This window comes from Oncorhynchus clarkii, chromosome 22 (assembly GCF_045791955.1).
Source record: "Oncorhynchus clarkii lewisi isolate Uvic-CL-2024 chromosome 22, UVic_Ocla_1.0, whole genome shotgun sequence".
In the NCBI taxonomy this organism is placed as follows: domain Eukaryota; kingdom Metazoa; phylum Chordata; class Actinopteri; order Salmoniformes; family Salmonidae; genus Oncorhynchus; species Oncorhynchus clarkii.
In genome coordinates this window covers 44319956-44338711 of record NC_092168.1, presented here as the reverse complement: position 1 = coordinate 44338711, position 18756 = coordinate 44319956, and the positions used below count along the sequence as shown (strand labels likewise).

Genomic DNA, 18756 nt, shown 5'->3' with positions numbered 1-18756 from the left:
AAGAGAAAAGATGGTAAAATGGGTATCAGAGAGTGTCAAAAAGGACCTGAAGACGAGACGGGTGGCATCCAACTTGTTATGGATGGAGACTATAGTGTCCAACTTGTTATGGATGGAGACTGTAGTATCCAACGTGTTATGGATGGAGACTATAGTGTCCAACTTGTTATGGATGGAGTGTCCACTTGTTATGGAGTGTGTCCAACTTGTTATGGATGGAGACTATAGTGTCTATAGTGTCCAACTTGTTATGGATGGAGACTATAGTGTCTATAGTGTCCAACTTGTTATGGATGGAGACTATAGTGTCCAACTTGTTATGGATGGAGACTATAGTGTCCAACTTGTTATGGATGGAGACTATAGTGTCTATAGTGTCCAACTTGTTATGGATGGAGACTATAGTGTCCAACTTGTTATGGATGGAGACTATGTGTCCAACTTGTTATGGATGGAGACTATAGTGTCCAACTTGTTATGGATGGAGACTATAGTGTCCAACTTGTTCCAACTTGTTATGGATGGAGACTATAGTGTCCAACTTGTTATGGATGGAGACTATAGTGTCCAACTTGTTATGGATGGAGACTATAGTGTCCAACTTGTTATGGATGGAGACTATAGTGTCCAACTTGTTATGGATGGAGACTATAGTGTCCAACTTGTTATGGATGGAGACTATAGTGTCCAACTTGTTATGGATGGAGACTATAGTATCCAACTTGTTATGGATGGAGACTATAGTGTCCAACTTGTTATGGATGGAGACTGTAGTGTCCAACTTGTTATGGATAGAGACTGTAGTGTCCAACTTGTCATGGATGGAGACTGTAGTATCCAACCTGTTATGGATGGAGACTGTAGTGTCCAACATGTTATGGATGGAGACTGTAGTATCCAACCTGTTATGGATAGAGACTGTAGTGTCCAACTTGTCATGGATGGAGACTGTAGTATCCAACCTGTTATGGATAGAGACTGTAGTGTCCAACTTGTCATGGATGGAGACTGTAGTATCCAACCTGTTATGGATGGAGACTGTAGTGTCCAACTTGTTATGGATAGAGACTGTAGTGTCCAACTTGTCATGGATGGAGACTGTAGTATCCAACCTGTTATGGATGGAGACTGTAGTATCCAACATGTTATGGATGGAGACTGTAGTGTCCAACATGTTATGGAAGGAGACTGTAGTATCCAACTTGTTATGGATGGAGACTATAGTGTCCAACTTGTTATGGATGGAGACTATAGTGTCCAACTTGTTATGGATAGAGACTGTAGTATCCAACTTGTTATGGATGGAGACTATAGTATCCAACCTGTTATGGATGGAGACTGTAGTATCCAACATGTTATGGATGGAGACTGTAGTGTCCAACATGTTATGGAAGGAGACTGTCGTATCCAACTTGTTATGGATGGAGACTGTAGTATCCAACATGTTATGGATGGAGACAGTAGTATCCAACATGTTATGGATGGAGACTGTAGTATCCAACATGTTATGGATGGAGACTGTAGTATCCAACTTGTTATGGATGGAGACTGTAGTATCCAACATGTTATGGAAGTAAGTGAGAGAAAAGGTGAAAGAGCAGCAAGTAAAGTTGTTGAATTTACAACTAGCATATTCTGGGACCTGGCTAACAGTAAGTGTCACAATGCACAAAGTGCTAATGTGACCCAGAATAATGTCTTTATACAGTTTTACTGCTATTATTACTTCATTATTACTTTAGTAAAACAATATTACTACTGTTATTACTTCATTACAATATTACTACTGTTATTACTTCATTATTACTACTGTTATTACTTCATTACAATATTACTACTGTCATTACTTCATTACAACATTACTACTGTCATTACTTCATTATTACTTCATTACAATATTACTACTGTTATTACTTCATTATTACTACTGTTATTACTTCATTACAATATTACTACTGTTATTACTTCATTATTACTTCATTTCATTATTACTACTGTTATTACTTCATTATTACTACTGTTATTACTTCATTACAATATTACTACTGTTATTACTTCATTACAATATTACTACTGTCATTACTTCATTATTACTACTGTTATTACTTCATTACAATATTACTACTGTCATTACTTCATTACAATATTACTACTGTTATTACTTCATTATTACTACTGCCATTACTTCATTATTACTACTGTCATTACTTCATTATTACTACTGTTATTACTTCATTACAATATTACTACTGTCATTACTTCATTATTACTTCATTACAATATTACTACTGTTATTACTTCATTATTACTACTGTTATTACTTCATTACAATATTACTACTGTTATTATTTCATTATTACTACTGTTATTACTTCAATATTACTACTGTTATTACTTCAATATTACTACTGTCATTCCTTCATTACAATATTACTAATGTTATTACTTCAATATTACTACTGTCATTATTACTTTATTGCGTTATTACTACGGTTATTACTTCATTATTACTGCTATTACTCCATTAAGACAACATTATTACTGTTGTTACTTCATTATTACATTATCACTGTGAGTGATGTCTGCCTGCCACTGTCTTGTCTGCTGTGAGTGATGTCTGCCTGCCACTGTCTTGTCTGCTGTGAGTGATGCCTGCCTGCTCCGGTCTTGTCTGTTGTGGGTGTTGTCTGAACGGGTGAAATGTTAAAGTAGGTAGCAGTGAGAGAGTGAGGTGAGGGTACATACAGTACATAGTGCAACAGCCAGAAAGCATGAACACCACCGCCTGAGCCCTGGGTTAGCCTCTTGGACATGCAATGGAACCAAGCCCGGCCCACATGGTGACACCAGCAGTGTAAGACTAGCTCACACAAGCCCGGCCTATAGACACATGGGTTTAAGACTAGCTCACACAAGCCCGGCCTATAAACACATGGGTTTAAGACTAGCTCACACAAGCCCGGCCTATAAACACATGGGTTTAAGACTAGCTCACACAAGTCCGGCCTATAGACACATGGGTTTAAGACTAGCTCACACAAGCCCGGCCTATAGACACATGGGTTTAAGACTAGCTCACACAAGCCCGGCCTATAGACACATGGGTTTAAGACTAGCTCACACAAGCCCGGCCTATAAACACATGAGTTTAAGACTAGCTCACAGTGTATTACGATACACTGAGTGAACAAAACATTAAGGATCCCTGCTCTGACCAGGTCAATCTAGGTTGAAAGCTATGATCACTTATCGGTGTCACTTATTAAATCCTTTTCAATCAGTGTAGATGAAGGGGAGGAGACAGGTTAAATAATTATTTTTAAGCCTTCAGACAATAGAGACATCCACTGAGAATGTGTTCCATTCAGAGGGTGAATGTACAAGACCAAACATGGAAGTGTCTTTGAACGGGGTATGCTAGGAGGTGCCAGGCGCAGCAGGTTTGTGTCAATAACCGCAACGCTGTTGGGTTTTTCACGCTCAACAGTTTCCCGTGTGTATCAAGAACGGTCCACCACCCAAAGGACATCCAGCCAATTTAACACAACTGTGGGAAACATTGGAGTCAACATAAATCCAGCATCCCTGTGGAACGCTTTTGACACCTTGTAGAGTCCATGCCCTGACGAATTGAGTCTTCTGAGGGCAACCGGGTGGTGGGTACAACCTAATACGAGGACGGTGTTCCTAATGTTTGGTATATTCAGTGTAAGGGTGGCAGTTAGCCAAGTGGTTAGAGCATTGGGCCAGTAACCGAACGCTTACTAGATCGAATCCCCGAGCTGGCAAGGTAACAATCTGTCGTTCTGCCCCTGAACAAGGGGCAGAACGACAGGCTGTCATTGTAAATAAGAACTTATTCTTAACTGACTTGCCTAGTTAAATAATGTTTTTTTTTTTTTTTTGAGGTTTAGTCAATTATTTAGCATTCAATACAAAATCCACAAATATCAGTTGTGTACAACAGCCCAACATCACAGAGCCATAAGACAGTGCTTGGTATGTCTGACAGGGTGTTCTTTTCCTCCAATGATCCAGTAACCAACAGTTAAGTACCCTCATACTGTCCCCTCACGCTACCTGGAAGGCTGAGTAAAAACAACACTGAGTGACACTGAGTTAAAGCAACATTGAGTGGCACTCAATAATTGTGTTATTATTTGAAGTTTATATTAAATTAGGACCAAGTTAATTAATAAAAACAATATCATAAAATGACACAATATATAATAGATACTATACAGTGCATTCAGAAAATATTCAGACCTTTTACACATTTTGTTACGTTACAGCCTTATTCTAAAATTGATTAAATAAATAAAACATCTCATTAATCTACACACAATATCCCATGATGACAAAGTGAAAACAGGTTTTAAAAAAAACAGAAATAACTTATTTACATAAGTATTCAGGCCCTTTGCTATGAGACTCAAAATTGAGCTCAGGTGTATCCTGTTTCCATTGATCATCCTTGAGATGTTTCTACAACTTGATTGGAGTCCACCTGTGGTAAATTCAATTGATTGGACATGATTTGGAAAGGCACACACCTGTCTATATAAGGCCCCACAGTTGACAGTACATGTCAGATAAAAAAAACCAAGCCATGAGGTCGAAGGAATTGTCTGTAGAGCTCCCAAGACAGGATTGTGTTGAGGCACAGATCTGGGGAAGAGTACCAAAAAATGTCTGCAACATTGAAGGCCCCCAAGAACACAGTGGCCTCCATCATTCTGAAATGGAATATGCTTGGAACCCCCAAGACTCTTCTTAGAGCTGGCCACCCAGCCAAACTGAGAAGGGTCTTGCTCAGGGAGGAGACCAAGATGGAGATGAGAAAAACGTCCAGAACAACCATCTCTGCAGCACTCCATTAATCAGGGCTTTATGGTAGAGTGGCAAGATGGAAGCCACTCCTCAGTAAAAGGTACATGACAGTCCGCTTGTAGTTTGCCAAAAGGCACCTAAAGGACTCAGACCAAGGTGGTGGCAGCATCATGCTGTGGGGATGTTTTTCAGCGGTAGGGACTGGGAGACTAGTCAGGATCGAGGGAAAGATGAACGGAGCAAAGTACAGAGAGATTCTTGATGAAAACCTGCTCCAAAGTGCTCAGGAACTCAGACTGGGGTGAAGGTTCACCTTCCAACAGGACAAAGACCCTAAGCACACAGCCAAGACAACGCAGGAGTGGCTTCGGGACAAGTCTCTGAGTGGCCCAGCCAGAGACCGGACTTGAACCCAATCAAACATCTCTGGAGAGACCTGAAAATACCTGTGCATCGACGCTCCCCATCCAACCTGACAGAGCTTGAGAGGTTCTGCAGAGAAGAATGGGAGAAATCCCCTAATACAAATATGCCAAGCTTGTAACGTCATACACGGGGCAGCAGGTAGCCTAGTGGTTAGAGTTTTAGGCCAGTAACCGAAAGGTTGCTCGATCGAATCCCCGAGCTGACAAGGTAAAAAATCTGTTGTTCTACCCCTGAACAGGCAGTTAATCCACTGTTCTTAGGCCGTCATTGAAAATAAGAATTTGTTCTTAACTGACTTGCCTTGTTAAATAAATAAAGGTATAAATAAAATACCTGACAAGACCTTGATGCTGTAATCACTGCCAATGGTTCTTCAACAAAGTAAAGGGTCTGACAACTTATGTGAATACATAAAAAAAAAAAAGGTTTTTGTATTGTCATGATGGGGTATTGTGTGTAGATTAATGAGGGAGGAAAAACTATTTCATACATTTTTGAATAAGGCTGTAACATAACAAATGTGGAAAAAGTGATGGGGCCTGAATACCTTCCGAATGCACTGTATATATATATATATATATATACACACATGGATACAGCTAAAAGCATCGATGAGCTGAGAGACTTGGAGCTTTGACACGCTGCCGTCTTTCAGACCCACAACATGCAGCACATACTGAAACCTGCCTTTATGTTCCCTGCTTATTCCCTAGTTCCTGTCATCCTGAACAAAGTCATTTCTCAATTCTCCAGCCCTATATTCTAGACCTCTGTAACCTCTGTTGACAGTTAACAGGATCACTGCAGTGAAGGAGACCCAGTTAAAACCTTGTGTTTTCTCTTCACACAGCCTGTGGCAGAACAGTAAGACATCAGGACAGTACGGGAACAGGTTCACATGCATCCAGAGCAGGGAAATAGAGACAAGGTGAGACTTGACTTAATAAGTGCTGCATGCTGGCAGAACAGAGTTTCAATTGAACAAGGACATTTAAAAACATTGTGATGTAAGGTCAGTAAATCCTTAATCAAAATAATATACAGCAAAACAAAATGACAAGGAGGCGAATGAAGCAAAGCAAAGACAATCAGGGACAGCAAGAAAACAAAATAAACACAAAAGTGCAGAGTAATTCTGTAAGGGGAGAAAGGGGCAAACTAGAGAGATACGTAGACCCCTGGAGTTCAATAGACAATGAGATGTTTAGGTAGACAAGAACAAGAAGAGATGCCACCAGTGGTCATCAGAGCAATATTATACCAGTACTGTCCAACAGTATTGACTGGGTCTGGGTGTGTTCTGGTATGTCAAGTTGCCACAACAGTCTTTTAGATAAAGTTTCTTCATTAAACTGATGTTTCCCAGAACAAGCCATGTCTATGAAAAAATGAGCGTGGCTCTGTGATGCCTAAAAACACCAGTCAACAATAGTTAGTTAAAATGTCAATCCGTTGATCACTTTGTACAGAAGACCTTTATGTTACTGTAAACATTGACTATCAAATCAGGAGTTGAGGTTGGGACGTGCTGTAGACGAACAGAAAGCCTTCTCAGCACCCAACAAACTAAGACATGACCTATTGTACATCTCTCACTACTGGAGTCCTCTCACTATTGTAGTCCCCTCACTACTGTAGTCTTCTCACTACTGTAGTCTTCTCACTACTGTAGTCCTCTCACTACTGTACATCTCTCACTACTGTACATCTCTCACTACTGTAGTCCTCTCACTACTGTAGTCTTCTCACTACTGTAGTCCTCTCACTACTGTACGTCTCTCACTACTGTACGTCTCTCACTACTGTAGTCTTCTCACTATTGTAGTCTTCTCACTACTGTAGTCTTCTCACTACTGTAGTCTTCTCACTACTGTACATATCTCACTAATGTACATATCTCACTACTGTAGTCCTCTCACTATGGACACTAATTAGAGACCGACCGTATGTACAGTACAAGCAACATGTATACTCAATACACTTGTGTTCTCCTAAGCAACTCGCTAAATATAAACAATGAATCACATATCCAATGCCAGGCAACATAGAAAATCACAGGAAACAGCCTGTCTGTCTCTTCTATTAGTAGATCTGATTAACAAGAACCAATCACAAGAGTCTACAATATGATCATAACGATTAAAAAAGCAACACATAAATACAGTAATGTATAAAACATAGACCAACGTCCCCATCGACATGCTAGCCAAACAACAACATACTGTCCACTGACAGAATGGGCAGGTTATACAGTCACAATGAAGACACATGACGGCATTTGACAGAGCATTGGAACTCTCCAACAATCAATAAACAATCAATAAACAATCAATAAACAACACAATGTATCATTGTAGATTCCACGTTGAGTGTGCAAGTCCAGTCCGCTCGCAGAACAACATACAGTACCAGTCAGAAGTTTGGACACACCTACTCATTCAAGGGTTTATCTTTATTTTTATTTTGTTCTACATTGTAGAATAATAGTGAAGACATCAAAACTATGAAATAACACATGGAATCATGTAGTAACCAAAAAAAGTCAAAATATACTTTATATTTGAGATTCTTCAAAGCAGCCACCCTTTGCCTTGATGACAGGTTTGCACACTCTTGGCATTCTCTCAACCAGCTTCATGAGGTAGTCACCTGGATTACATTTCAATTAGCCTTGTTGAAAGTTCATTTGTGGAATTTATTTTCTTCTTAATGCGTTTGAGCCAATCAGTTGTGTTGTGACAAGGTAGGGGTGGTATACAGAAGATAGCCCTATTTGGTAAAATGCCAAGTCCATATTATGGCAAGAACAGCTCAAATAAGAACAGAGAAACGACAGACCATCATTACTTTAAGACATGAACGTCAGTCAATGCAAAAAAATTCAAGAATGAAAGTTTCAGTGCAGTCGCAAAAAACCATCTAGCGCTGTGATGAAACTGGCTCTCATGAGGACCGCCACAGGAAAGGAAGACCCAGAGCCCAAATAGAGTTCAAGTAACAGACACATCTCAACATCAACTGTTCAGAGGTTGAATTGCTGAAAAGAAACCACTACTAAAGGACACCAATAATAAGAAGAGACTTGCTTGGGCCAAGAAACACGAGCAACGGATATTAGACCAGTGGAAATCTGTCCTTTGGTCTGATGAGTCCAAAGGTGAGATTTGTTTCTTCCAACCGCCGTGTCTTTGTGAGACGCAGAGTAGGTGAATGGATGATCTCCCATGTGTGGTTCCCACTCTGAAGCATGGAGGTGGAGGTGTGATGGTGTGGGGGTGATTTGCTGGTGACACAGTCTGTGATTTATATAGAATTCAAGGCACACTTAACCAGCATGGCTACCACAGCATTCTGCAGCGATACGCCATCCCGATGAATTGGACCGCAGAGTGAAGGAAAAGCAGCCAACAAGTGTTCAGCATATGTGGGAACTCCTTCAAGACGGTTGGAAAAGCATTCCAGATGACCATCTCATGAAGCTGGTTGAGATAATGCCAATAGTGTGCAAAGCTGTAATCAAGGCAAAGGGTGGCTGCTTTGAAGAATCTCAAACATAAAATATATTTTGATTTGTTTAACACATTTTGAGTTACCACATGATTCCATATGTTATTTCATAGTTTGATGTCTTCACTATTATTCTACAACGTAGAAAATAGTTTTAAAAAAATTAAGAAAAACCCTGGAATGAGTAGGTGTGTCCAAACCCCTGACTGGTACTGTATCTCTGCATCTCCAGAAACAGTATTCCCTCGACTTCATCCCAAAAGTTCAGCTAGATACAGAGCATCAGGGGGTTTCCACTGGATTGATTCACACTGCTGTACAGTGGTCTTTAAAAAGGCGTGGCACTAGAAAACGATGATGTCTCTAACTGAGAACCACCTGGTGTGTGTGTGTGTGTGTGTATAGACACCAATACAGTCAGAACAGACAGGAAAGGTTAACCACCTAAGGGTAGAACAGAAGAGGACAGAGAGCCTTCATCCCGCTCTCTCTCTCTCTCTCTCTCTCTCGCTCTCTCTCAGTTAAAGGGCAAGCAACCCAATGGGAAACAGAGTGTTAGGCTGGCTCATGGCTGAGCAGACTATACTGTATACTCAGTTAGTGCCATGTTGGCAGCACAGAGACAGAAGAGTTAGTAGTCCCCCGAAGCAACCCTTTCTGAGTAACTTCTGTCCCTTCACACAGACTGGCATAGCTGTCACCCATGCTAACCACCAGAGCCAATGCCACCGTGGAGCAGGTCTCTGAACTTCTTTCCTCTGGGCTAGCCTAACAGCTGAACACCTGTGCCCCGTCTTCGTCACTAAAGTTAAGGCAGCCATCCTCCTCCATCTCCTCATCCAGCTGGAGGCTCCCAAAGGAGTACTTGTTCCTGGGCATGGGGGAGGGGTAGTTGAACCCCACGGCCACGGGGTTACCGTAGGTCAGCGGGTGGCTGCTGGAGCTGCCCGTGGTGTTCTCGGTCTCTGAGTCACTGGACTCTGTGCCACTGCTGGTGGAGCCGTCAATCATCTGAACAGTCCCTATGTGGTCTACGCCACCATGGCTGTACAGCTTCTGTATGGGACTGGGCTTGGGTTGACCAGGGGCAGACAAGCCATTGGCCTTTACGCGGCGCTCCAGAGCAGCCATACGGGAGGTGACAGGCCGGGGATCGTGGGAGGGCGTGGAGGTGGCCTGATGCCGGCTCAGGACGAAGGGGTCTGTGTCGGAACGGTTACGCATGTTGTGGAGCTTTTGTAAGTGTGGCGAGCGGGCCACGATGGGCGAATAGCTGCCGTAGTGGGATGGGGCCTGACCTTGGTCTTGGGGCCCCCCATGGCCTCTCTGGCTGTTAAACCCCCTGTGACCCTGGTCGTCCCAGCGTGGGGGCCTGGAGCCGTGACCGTTTTGCTCAGCGTGGCTGAGTGAGCCGGTTCGGTGGAAGGTGACGGGGCTGGAGGTGGTGCTCTTAGAGCCTAACAGGCAGACCGTCAGGGGGCTGCTACTACGCTGGTCCCCAATTCCACCAGCCCCCAACTCCTCCATCATAGTGCTATGGAGAGGGCCACGGGGCGGACCACTGCCGAAGAACGACAGGTTGGCCGACTCATCTAACTCACAGCTCATATTGAGGGGGGGTTTAGGGGAGGAAGGGGACTCTCTGTACCTCATCCTACCCAGAGCCAGTTCCCGCTCGTTTATTATACTGCCACGGTGGGGACTCACGGCCTCCTCCCCATGGCTGTCAGTAGGATGAGACCTGGTAACCCGGCCCTTGGCCATGTCATATTCACTATCTATATCACTGCAGTCAATGTAGGGGATGGAGGAGGTGCTGCCCTTAGCGCCCTGGGAGGCTGGACCTGTGTTCAGATGGTCTGGGTGGGGCTGCCTCGGTAGGCCTGGTTCTGCCCCAGGACCTGGCCTGTCCTCGCCGTGTCCCACGTTCCTCTGGATGGAAGGGCTGCCTCTGATCCGCAGGGCTGAAGGGTCCTCAGCGTTCACAGACTCCTTCCAGTGACGGTGGGGTGGAGAGTCCACCTCCGCTCTGTCTCCTGGAGCACCGCTCACACTCTGTGGAGTACGGAGAACAGAGAACAGAGGGCTGAAGGTTATATTTAACAGTTAAACAAGGAAATTGAGTTATTGTGTGGTATGGATTAGTTATTCCGTCTACTCAATTATTAACTGTATATTCTAAGCAGTATATTTCATATTCATAGTGTTTCTAGATGAAGACATGCTGGGTCGGCTATCATATAGAGAGTGACAGTTCCACAAAGTGGCGCTCAGCACGTTAGCCTCTAAAGGACGGTGTGTGTGGGAACACCGAAGGAGCCACTGACTTCTTTTGGCACTTGAGGGGAGTGAGGGGAAGACAGCGGAGATGGACGGCTTCTGCTGTGCTGGACCCTACTGTGTTTCCTGAAGAGGATGACAGAAAGTGGATATGTTATACACCTGGTAACCCTCACACAGTCTCTCTCTTTGTACCAGTCAAATGTTTGGACACCTACTTATTGCAGGGTTTTTCAATTAAAAAAACAACAACTATTTTCTTACGTTTGTAAAATAATAGTGAAGACATCAAAACTATGAAATATCACATATGGAATCATGTACTAACCCAAAAAATACATTCCAGGTGACTACCTCATGAAACTGGTTGAGAGAATACAAAGTGTGCAAAGCTGTCATCAGGCAAAAGGTGGCTACTTTGAAGAATCTAAAATATATTTAGATTTGTTTTAACACTTTGTTGGTTACGAAATAATTCCATGTGTTATTTCATAGTTTTGATGTCTTCACTATTATTCTACAATGTAGTAAATTAGTAGAAAATAAAGAAAAACTATTGAATGAGTAGGTGTGTCCAAACTTTTGACTGCTACTGTAGGTCTAAAAAGAAAACACCACCATGAAGTCTTTACCTTTCAAACGGGATCTTCTTAAACTCAGAGTCCTTCACATAATCAATCACCTGCTTCTGTGTCCGACCGCTGTGGAGAGAGAGAAGTAGCAAGGGAGATGATTGAGGTCAGAAAACTTAGAGTAGAGCTGGAGGAGTTCTGTCCAGGTGACAGATAGGAAATGAGATTGAAACTGAGGCACTGACTGGTTTTTCATCGAACCTGCTATCCTCTGTGTCCAGAGAGACAGAGATGGTTTATTATTGTGTGGCCCCAGGTGCCTTCAAGGGGCCAGATGTTCTACCTGAATCTGAAGGAGGAGCCTCGGGTGAAGAGGACAGGCTTGGGCCTTGCTTTGGGCTCCTCAAAGAGGCGGAAAAAGGCATGGTATTCCACACAGATCTTCCAGAAGACTTTACAGCAGTCTCGGCTACCCATCAGGAACTCCAGAGTGTCCTGGTATGAGCTCTGCTGCGGAGGGGACACATATATATGTAACACACATCAATGGAAACTTAGGGTTGAAGGCTTTAGGCATTGGTGATATTTACATGGATATGAATCGTGGATCATGCTAAGGGCTATGGCCATATGACATACGTTCAGGTCTGGTCTGAGCTTGATGAGAAAACGCTTTCTCTTGAAGCTTAATTTGCGCACGTTGGACCAGTTGAAGGCATTGATCTTGGTGTGTCCCTGCAGCGGATGAAAAACACAGAGGTTTAACATGGAGTGTGACACGCAACACAAATCTGCCTGTTCATCTCATCATGTCATCGAACATCAGCTCCACATTCCTCTAATAGAACTGGCTAGCTCTTAAACCCAGTAGATCTGTGAACAGAGAAAATGTCCTGCACGTCAAAAGCCTGTCATCAAAATGTCACTTCAAAGTGGAACGGCTGAAAAATGGGACAGCTGCAAGCATCTTACATTGTGGCATACCCAAGCTGGTTAATCATTTACTACCAATTTGCTATTCACCTACATCAAACATATAATTAAACATCCTGTGGGTTTCTAATGAGAAACGGCGGTGTAGAAATGCTCTTGCTCCGTCCAGACCCGTAAAGTAGTACCTGAAAGACCAGGACACCAGTGTGCGCCACGGCCAGGCTCAGCTTGCTGCCCTCGCGGTCCTTGGCAGGGTGTAGTCTAACCCCGTACAGCTCCAGTCTGCGTACCACCTCCAGCAGCTGGTAGTCCGACTCTGCTGGTGTCTGACCCCTACATGCACACAGAGAGCAGTCTGGGTCAAGGATACCGTTCCAAATGGCTCCCTATTCTCTATTTAGTGTCCTGTTTTAGACCAGGCCCCTTGGCACTAAATAGGGAATAGGGTTTTGGGACACGGTCTGATACAAGTCTCTCATAAGTTTCAGAATCACGGCAAGGTGGAGTTAAGGTGGGTTGCGTCAGAATTCCAGGGGTCCACAAACAGTTACATTTGACTTCCATTTTGGACTTCTGAACATGACTGCTCTTAACGAAAAATGTTACTTTAAATTTGAATAATATCTTCCACTAAAATACTACAATTGAGGTGAGAGACCAGGCCACAAGTCAATCTTTTCCCGCAGTCAGCTGACACCACCGAGGTCTGGGTAGAAACAAAGCTGCATAGTAACTCCCTTCCCTAATTCTTATCTGTGAAAAAGTTGTCCTGTTTCCTGTGGGCTGTAGTTCATTCTAGATGCAACTCTGAGCATGGCTCCCTGCCAGGAAAACTGTGGTTACTGTTATCAGCTAAAAATACAGAAAAAGAACAAGTCAGGGAGGGCAGTCAAATCTAACGGAGCTCCTTTCATCTTGTCAGCTGCCTGGTGAGCACCCATCTCTGCTGTGACACCAGTGTACCGTGGAGGACTGGGGGTGACACCAGTGTACCGTGGAGGACTGGGGGTGACACCAGTGTACCGTGGAGGACTGGGGGTGACACCAGTGTAGTGTGGAGGACTGGGGGTGACACCAGTGTAGTGTGGAGGACTGGGGGTGACACCAGTGTACCGTGGAGGACTGGAGGTGACACCAGTGTACCGTGGAGGACTGGGGGTGACACCAGTGTACCGTGGAGGACTGGGGGTGAGGAAAGGGTTGGCCATGTGATCCTGACCTGCTGCATCAATGAGGAAGGCACTAAGGGGATTGTGGGATATGTTCTCCAAGGAGGGCGGAACTAGCTAATTAGGAAACGGACAATAGAAAGAAATCCTGGGAGAAGGAGAAGAATGAGTCCGAGCTGCCATTTCCCTTGTGCCAACCTGTTCAGTGACAAGGGTTTAAAAAAGAAAAGCCATTTCTCTGCTGAAATCTGGCGTGTTGCTCATTAGGCTGTGGTCCATGTAGATCGCAGACCTTTCTGGGGACCCAAGTAGTTTTTCTGATAAAGCAGACATGGACACGTTCACCTCCAGGCCCTAACCACTCAACCAGCCCAGGGGGCTTTGCCGAGTCTTAACATGATAAAAAAAAAACATGTCAGTTAACACACTGACACCTTGGGATGTGTACGTTTGAGGTCTTTATCTACCTTGTCCTGTTCAGAGGCCTGCTTCCAGAGCTGTCACATCAGTTATAGAGGAGCTACTCACCCATTATTGGAGTGAAACTCCATGATCTTGTCCATCAGAGCCATCTGGTCAGGAATGTAGCTGTTGTTGAGGAGGTGCTGCCGACTCTGACTCTCCTCAAAGTCCCCAATCTCAGCTGGAGAACAAAGGGTTAAAGTTAGGACATTGCATTACATTGTGTGCAGTGTGTAAAGGATCTACACCACTGCTGGTTGATTAAAAAAAATGCAGATTATTTGCATATATCCCTAAACAGAATAGATTAGAATAGATTCATCCTCATCCATGCCTCTTCCCTCTCTTCGGTTACACTCTGACAGCTCCCTCTAGCATGAGAGTCCAGTCTGAGGAGCAGATGGCTTTTTCAAAAAAGCTCTCTCTCAGTGTCTTCCCACATTTCATTAATTCAGAGAAAGACAAAAGAAAAAGCTATCCATGGCAATGCACTGATTCTCAATTTGGGATGCTGCACCACATCCTGTTTGACACAGTTTGAAGGAGGTTCTGTTTTCCTACAAATGTATATGGTCTATTGGCTCTGTGATCCTATAGGCTGTGTGAAGCCACAGGGAAAGTAACAGTGAGACGTACACTGGATAATATGGGAGACCAGCAGGGCCGCGCTACTGTCGGTGCAGGTCAGACGTCCACAGGCAAGGTCATGCTTGATCTGCAGGGCGAAGAGGTACCTGGACAAGACGGGACAAAGAGAAAGGCTAGAAGAGAGTGGACGGGATGATCGTCTGTGGTTAACATCCAAACCTGTCAGGCGACAACACAGGAGGGAGGAACAACAGAGGAACCACTCGTAGGTCAGGTCATCCATACAGGTACATATTGCAGCATGAAAACAAAGACAATTGGATTACAGAGCAACATCATCATAACAGGACGAGTGTCTTTACCCCCATCCAATATCAACTGTTACACCCTTCTTTAGGGTCGAGGCGTTATCATACCACGAGTAAATATACATCATAAAAACATTAGTCCAATGGTAACAACCAGGATCACACGAAGGTGCTACGTTAAAAACATGGCAGGCGTAAAACATGGATGACATGAATTAAATGGCCGAGGCAGAAATATCAAATCTGTGGGAGGCTGGAACACATTGGTCACTTCTACATTAGCATTCACATTCTGTGACATCGCAGTCATTTCAATACACAGAACTGACCTGAGAATGACTGACTCTAATGGAAACTGGATAATATAGCTGCTGATAGCCTGTTGTGTGCTGAGCAGTCAGTATACTGTACCAGATTATGCACCAGACCGTGTCGACAGCTTGTCAGCTGAATACAAAAGACATTATTAAAGGCCCAGGACAATAACATTTTAGATTTTTCTGTGTTTTATATACAGGTAACTGCCAAAATAAAGGAAACACTTGAGTAAATGAGGGATACAAAGTATCAGGTGCTGGTGCTTCCAACAAAGGTGTGGTTCCTGAGTTAATTAAGCAATTACTATCCCATCATGCTTAGGGTCATGTATAAAATGCCCAGTTGCCCATTATTTTGGCTACCATGACTAGAAGAAGATATCAGTGATATCAGTTCTGACAGATGGATCTCAAAGGAGCACAGGGGGTTTAAAGGCTGTCTGTCTGTCTGTCTGTCTGTCTGTCTGTCTGTCTGTCTGTCTGTGTGTGTGTCTCAGTCACCAGATCTCAACCTAATTGAACACTTATGGGAGATTCTGGAGAGGCGCCTGAAACAGCGTTTTCCACCACCATCAACAAAACACTTAATTATGGAATTTCTTGTGGAAGAATGGTGACACTGTAGAATCTATGCCAAGCCGCATTAAAGCTGATCTGGTGGCTCGTGGTGGCCCAACGCCCTATTAAGACACTTTATCTTGGTGTGTCTTTTATTTTGGCAGTTACCTGCATATTTCCACACTATGAGGTTGGAATAATATTGTGAAATTGTGAAAATGATGATAATGCCCTTTTAGTGTAAGAGCTGTTTGTAAAGACAGACTGAAATGTCAGCCTGTTTTGGTGGGATGGAGTTTTGGCCTGTCTGGTGACATCACCAGGTGGTATATTAGTTAATAAACCAATAAGAAAGAGAGTTCCAAACCTCTCTGCCAATAACACTAGTTTTCAGTTTTCCCTTCCCCACTCATACCACTTCCAGACAGTCCTAGCTAAATTATTGCTCGAGAAATTGCATTTAGCTAAGAAGTTATTATTGTTTTCTTTTTTTTATATTACAATTTTAATGAAAAACAACCACAGTAAGGTACTTCATTGTTACCCAGAAAATGATTTGATATTGAAACAGCCTCATTGGACCTTTAAGCACCTGCTGATGAGGAAACCCTATAGCTGAGCTTTAAGCACCTGCTGATGAGGAAATCCTATAGCTGAGCTTTAAGCACCTGCTGATGAGGAAACCCTATAGTTGAGCTTTAAGCACCGGCTGATGAGGAAACCCTCTAGCTGAGCTTTAAGCACCTGCTGATGAGGAAACCCTATAGCTGAGCTTTAAGCACCGGCTGATGAGGAAACCCTATAGTTGAGCTTTAAGCACCGGCTGATGAGGAAACCCTCTAGCTGAGCTTTAAGCACCTGCTGATGAGGAAACCCTATAGCTGAGCTTTAAGCACCTGCTGATGAGGAAACCCTATAGCTAAGCTTTAAGCACCTGCTGATGAGGAAACCCTATAGCTGAGCTTTAAGCACCGGCTGATGAGGAAACCCTATAGCTGAGCTTTAAGCACTTGCTGATTAGGAAACCCTATAGCTGAGCTTTAAGCACCTGCTGATGAGGAAACCCTATAGCTGAGCTTTAAGCACCGGCTGATGAGGAAACCCTATAGCTGAGCTTTTGTAGACTGAGGGTTTGTCTGAAGTGGCTTCTATCTGTTTAGTCTTACCTGGTCAATTCCTCCAGTAGCTGGGCGTGGTCTGGGGGGAAGAACTTCACCACAAATCTCAGGACTACGTGCTTGGGCCCTGTGGGTGTGAGATAATGGCTTAGTTATAGAGGAGGAGTCACAGCCAAGAAGATACAGAGAACACATTCTAAACACATTATCAGGAGATTCCTATCATAGGATTAGAGAACACATTCTAAACACATTGTCAGGAGATTCCTATCATAGGATTAGAGAACACATTCTAAACACATTATCTGGAGATTCCTATCATAGGATTAGAGAACACATTCTAAACACATTGTCAGGAGATTCCTATCATAGAATTAGAGAACACATTCTAAACACATTGTCAGGAGATTCCTGTCATCGAATTAGAGAACACATTCTAAACACATATCTGGAGATTTGGAGATTCCTATCATAGGATTAGAGAACACATTCTAAACACATTATCTGGAGATTCCTATCATAGAATTAGGAATTAGAACCGGATCTCTATGATTCCTTTGCTTTTGTCTCACTGACCAATGAGATCATAACAAGCAGTGTACTTGTTCTTATGCACCACAAACCCTTGTTTGTAGATGAGCAAGCCAGTCTTCCAGAAGACTTGAAAGCTTTATGACTCAAGATGTACAAGTTTTAACAGCCGAGCCTCAGTCTGGAAGATAGATGGTCTCTGTGTGTGAATAAAGATGTAGTTTGGGTTCTTAAGCACGACAGATTCGTAACATATCATACAAATTGCAAAAATATATACACTGAGTGTACAAAACATTAAGGACACCTGTTCTTTCCACGACATGAAAGATATGATCCCTTATGATGTTACTTGTTAAATCCACTTCAATCAGTGTAGATTAAAGAAGGATGTTTAAGCCTTGAGACAATTGAGACATGGATTGTGTATGTGTGAGGATGCCTTTGAACGAGGAATGGTACACTCTTAGAAAAAATGGTTCCAAAAGGATTCTATGCGGAGGGATCGAGTTCTACCAAGAACTGTTTTGATCAGAAGAACCCTTTTTAGAAGACAAGGGTTCTTTGTAAGGCAAAGGGGTCTACCTAGAACCTTGAACATCCTAAGAACCTTTTTTGGAAGAAAGGGTTCTTTTTGATGATACTTTGCAGGGCAAGAAGGATTTTTCCAAAGGCAAGATTTCATATTTCCCAACATGCTTTATTTCAGGAAGCTTTTAAGAATGGTTTGTTTTACTGTAATATCTGTGTTTTTGCATGTACATTGATTGGTTGAGAAATGTTATGCTACATAAAGATAAACAACACACAGTATTCAAAACTAATCCAATCTATTAGTATCTACATTTATTCCACCCGTTAACTGAGATGGTTGTTCCAGTTTAGATGATTGAGGTAGTCTCAGTATTCAACGCTCCCTACCCTGGCAGTCAATCTAAATGCAGTTGTGGGTGATTAACAATTCTACTTGTTGGCTATCCTAATTCTGGTTGGATTCCAATAGGAATTATACCACGTTGCAAGTCCGCATAACGTGACTTGAAGGCCTGACGTGGCCTGTAAACCAGGAGATTCCTAACACCACTGTGTTAAGGAATAACTATGCCCTCAATGAAAGGCCTTGTAATGTATTCTCATAAAAAAATGACATGTTAAAA

At 43.1% G+C, this 18756-nt stretch overlaps 1 protein-coding gene across 2 annotated transcripts in view; it reads right to left on the bottom strand.

The window, feature by feature from the left end:
- LOC139380953 (FERM, ARHGEF and pleckstrin domain-containing protein 1-like) overlaps positions 1–18756 on the bottom strand; it is a 110200-nt gene that overhangs the window by 29271 nt on the left and 62173 nt on the right. The window contains exons 5-13 of one of the 2 annotated variants that reach the window (XM_071124141.1): positions 17117–17195; positions 14816–14913; positions 14246–14360; positions 12734–12881; positions 12255–12350; positions 11959–12125; positions 11676–11744; positions 11091–11169; positions 10608–10818 (exon numbers count right to left, since the gene is read on the bottom strand). In XM_071124141.1, the coding sequence (XP_070980242.1) occupies positions 10608–10818; positions 11091–11169; positions 11676–11744; positions 11959–12125; positions 12255–12350; positions 12734–12881; positions 14246–14360; positions 14816–14913; positions 17117–17195 (1062 nt within the window). The remainder of the gene's footprint in view (positions 1–10607; positions 10819–11090; positions 11170–11675; positions 11745–11958; positions 12126–12254; positions 12351–12733; positions 12882–14245; positions 14361–14815; positions 14914–17116; positions 17196–18756) is intronic. The other variant, XM_071124142.1, reaches the window with a different exon arrangement.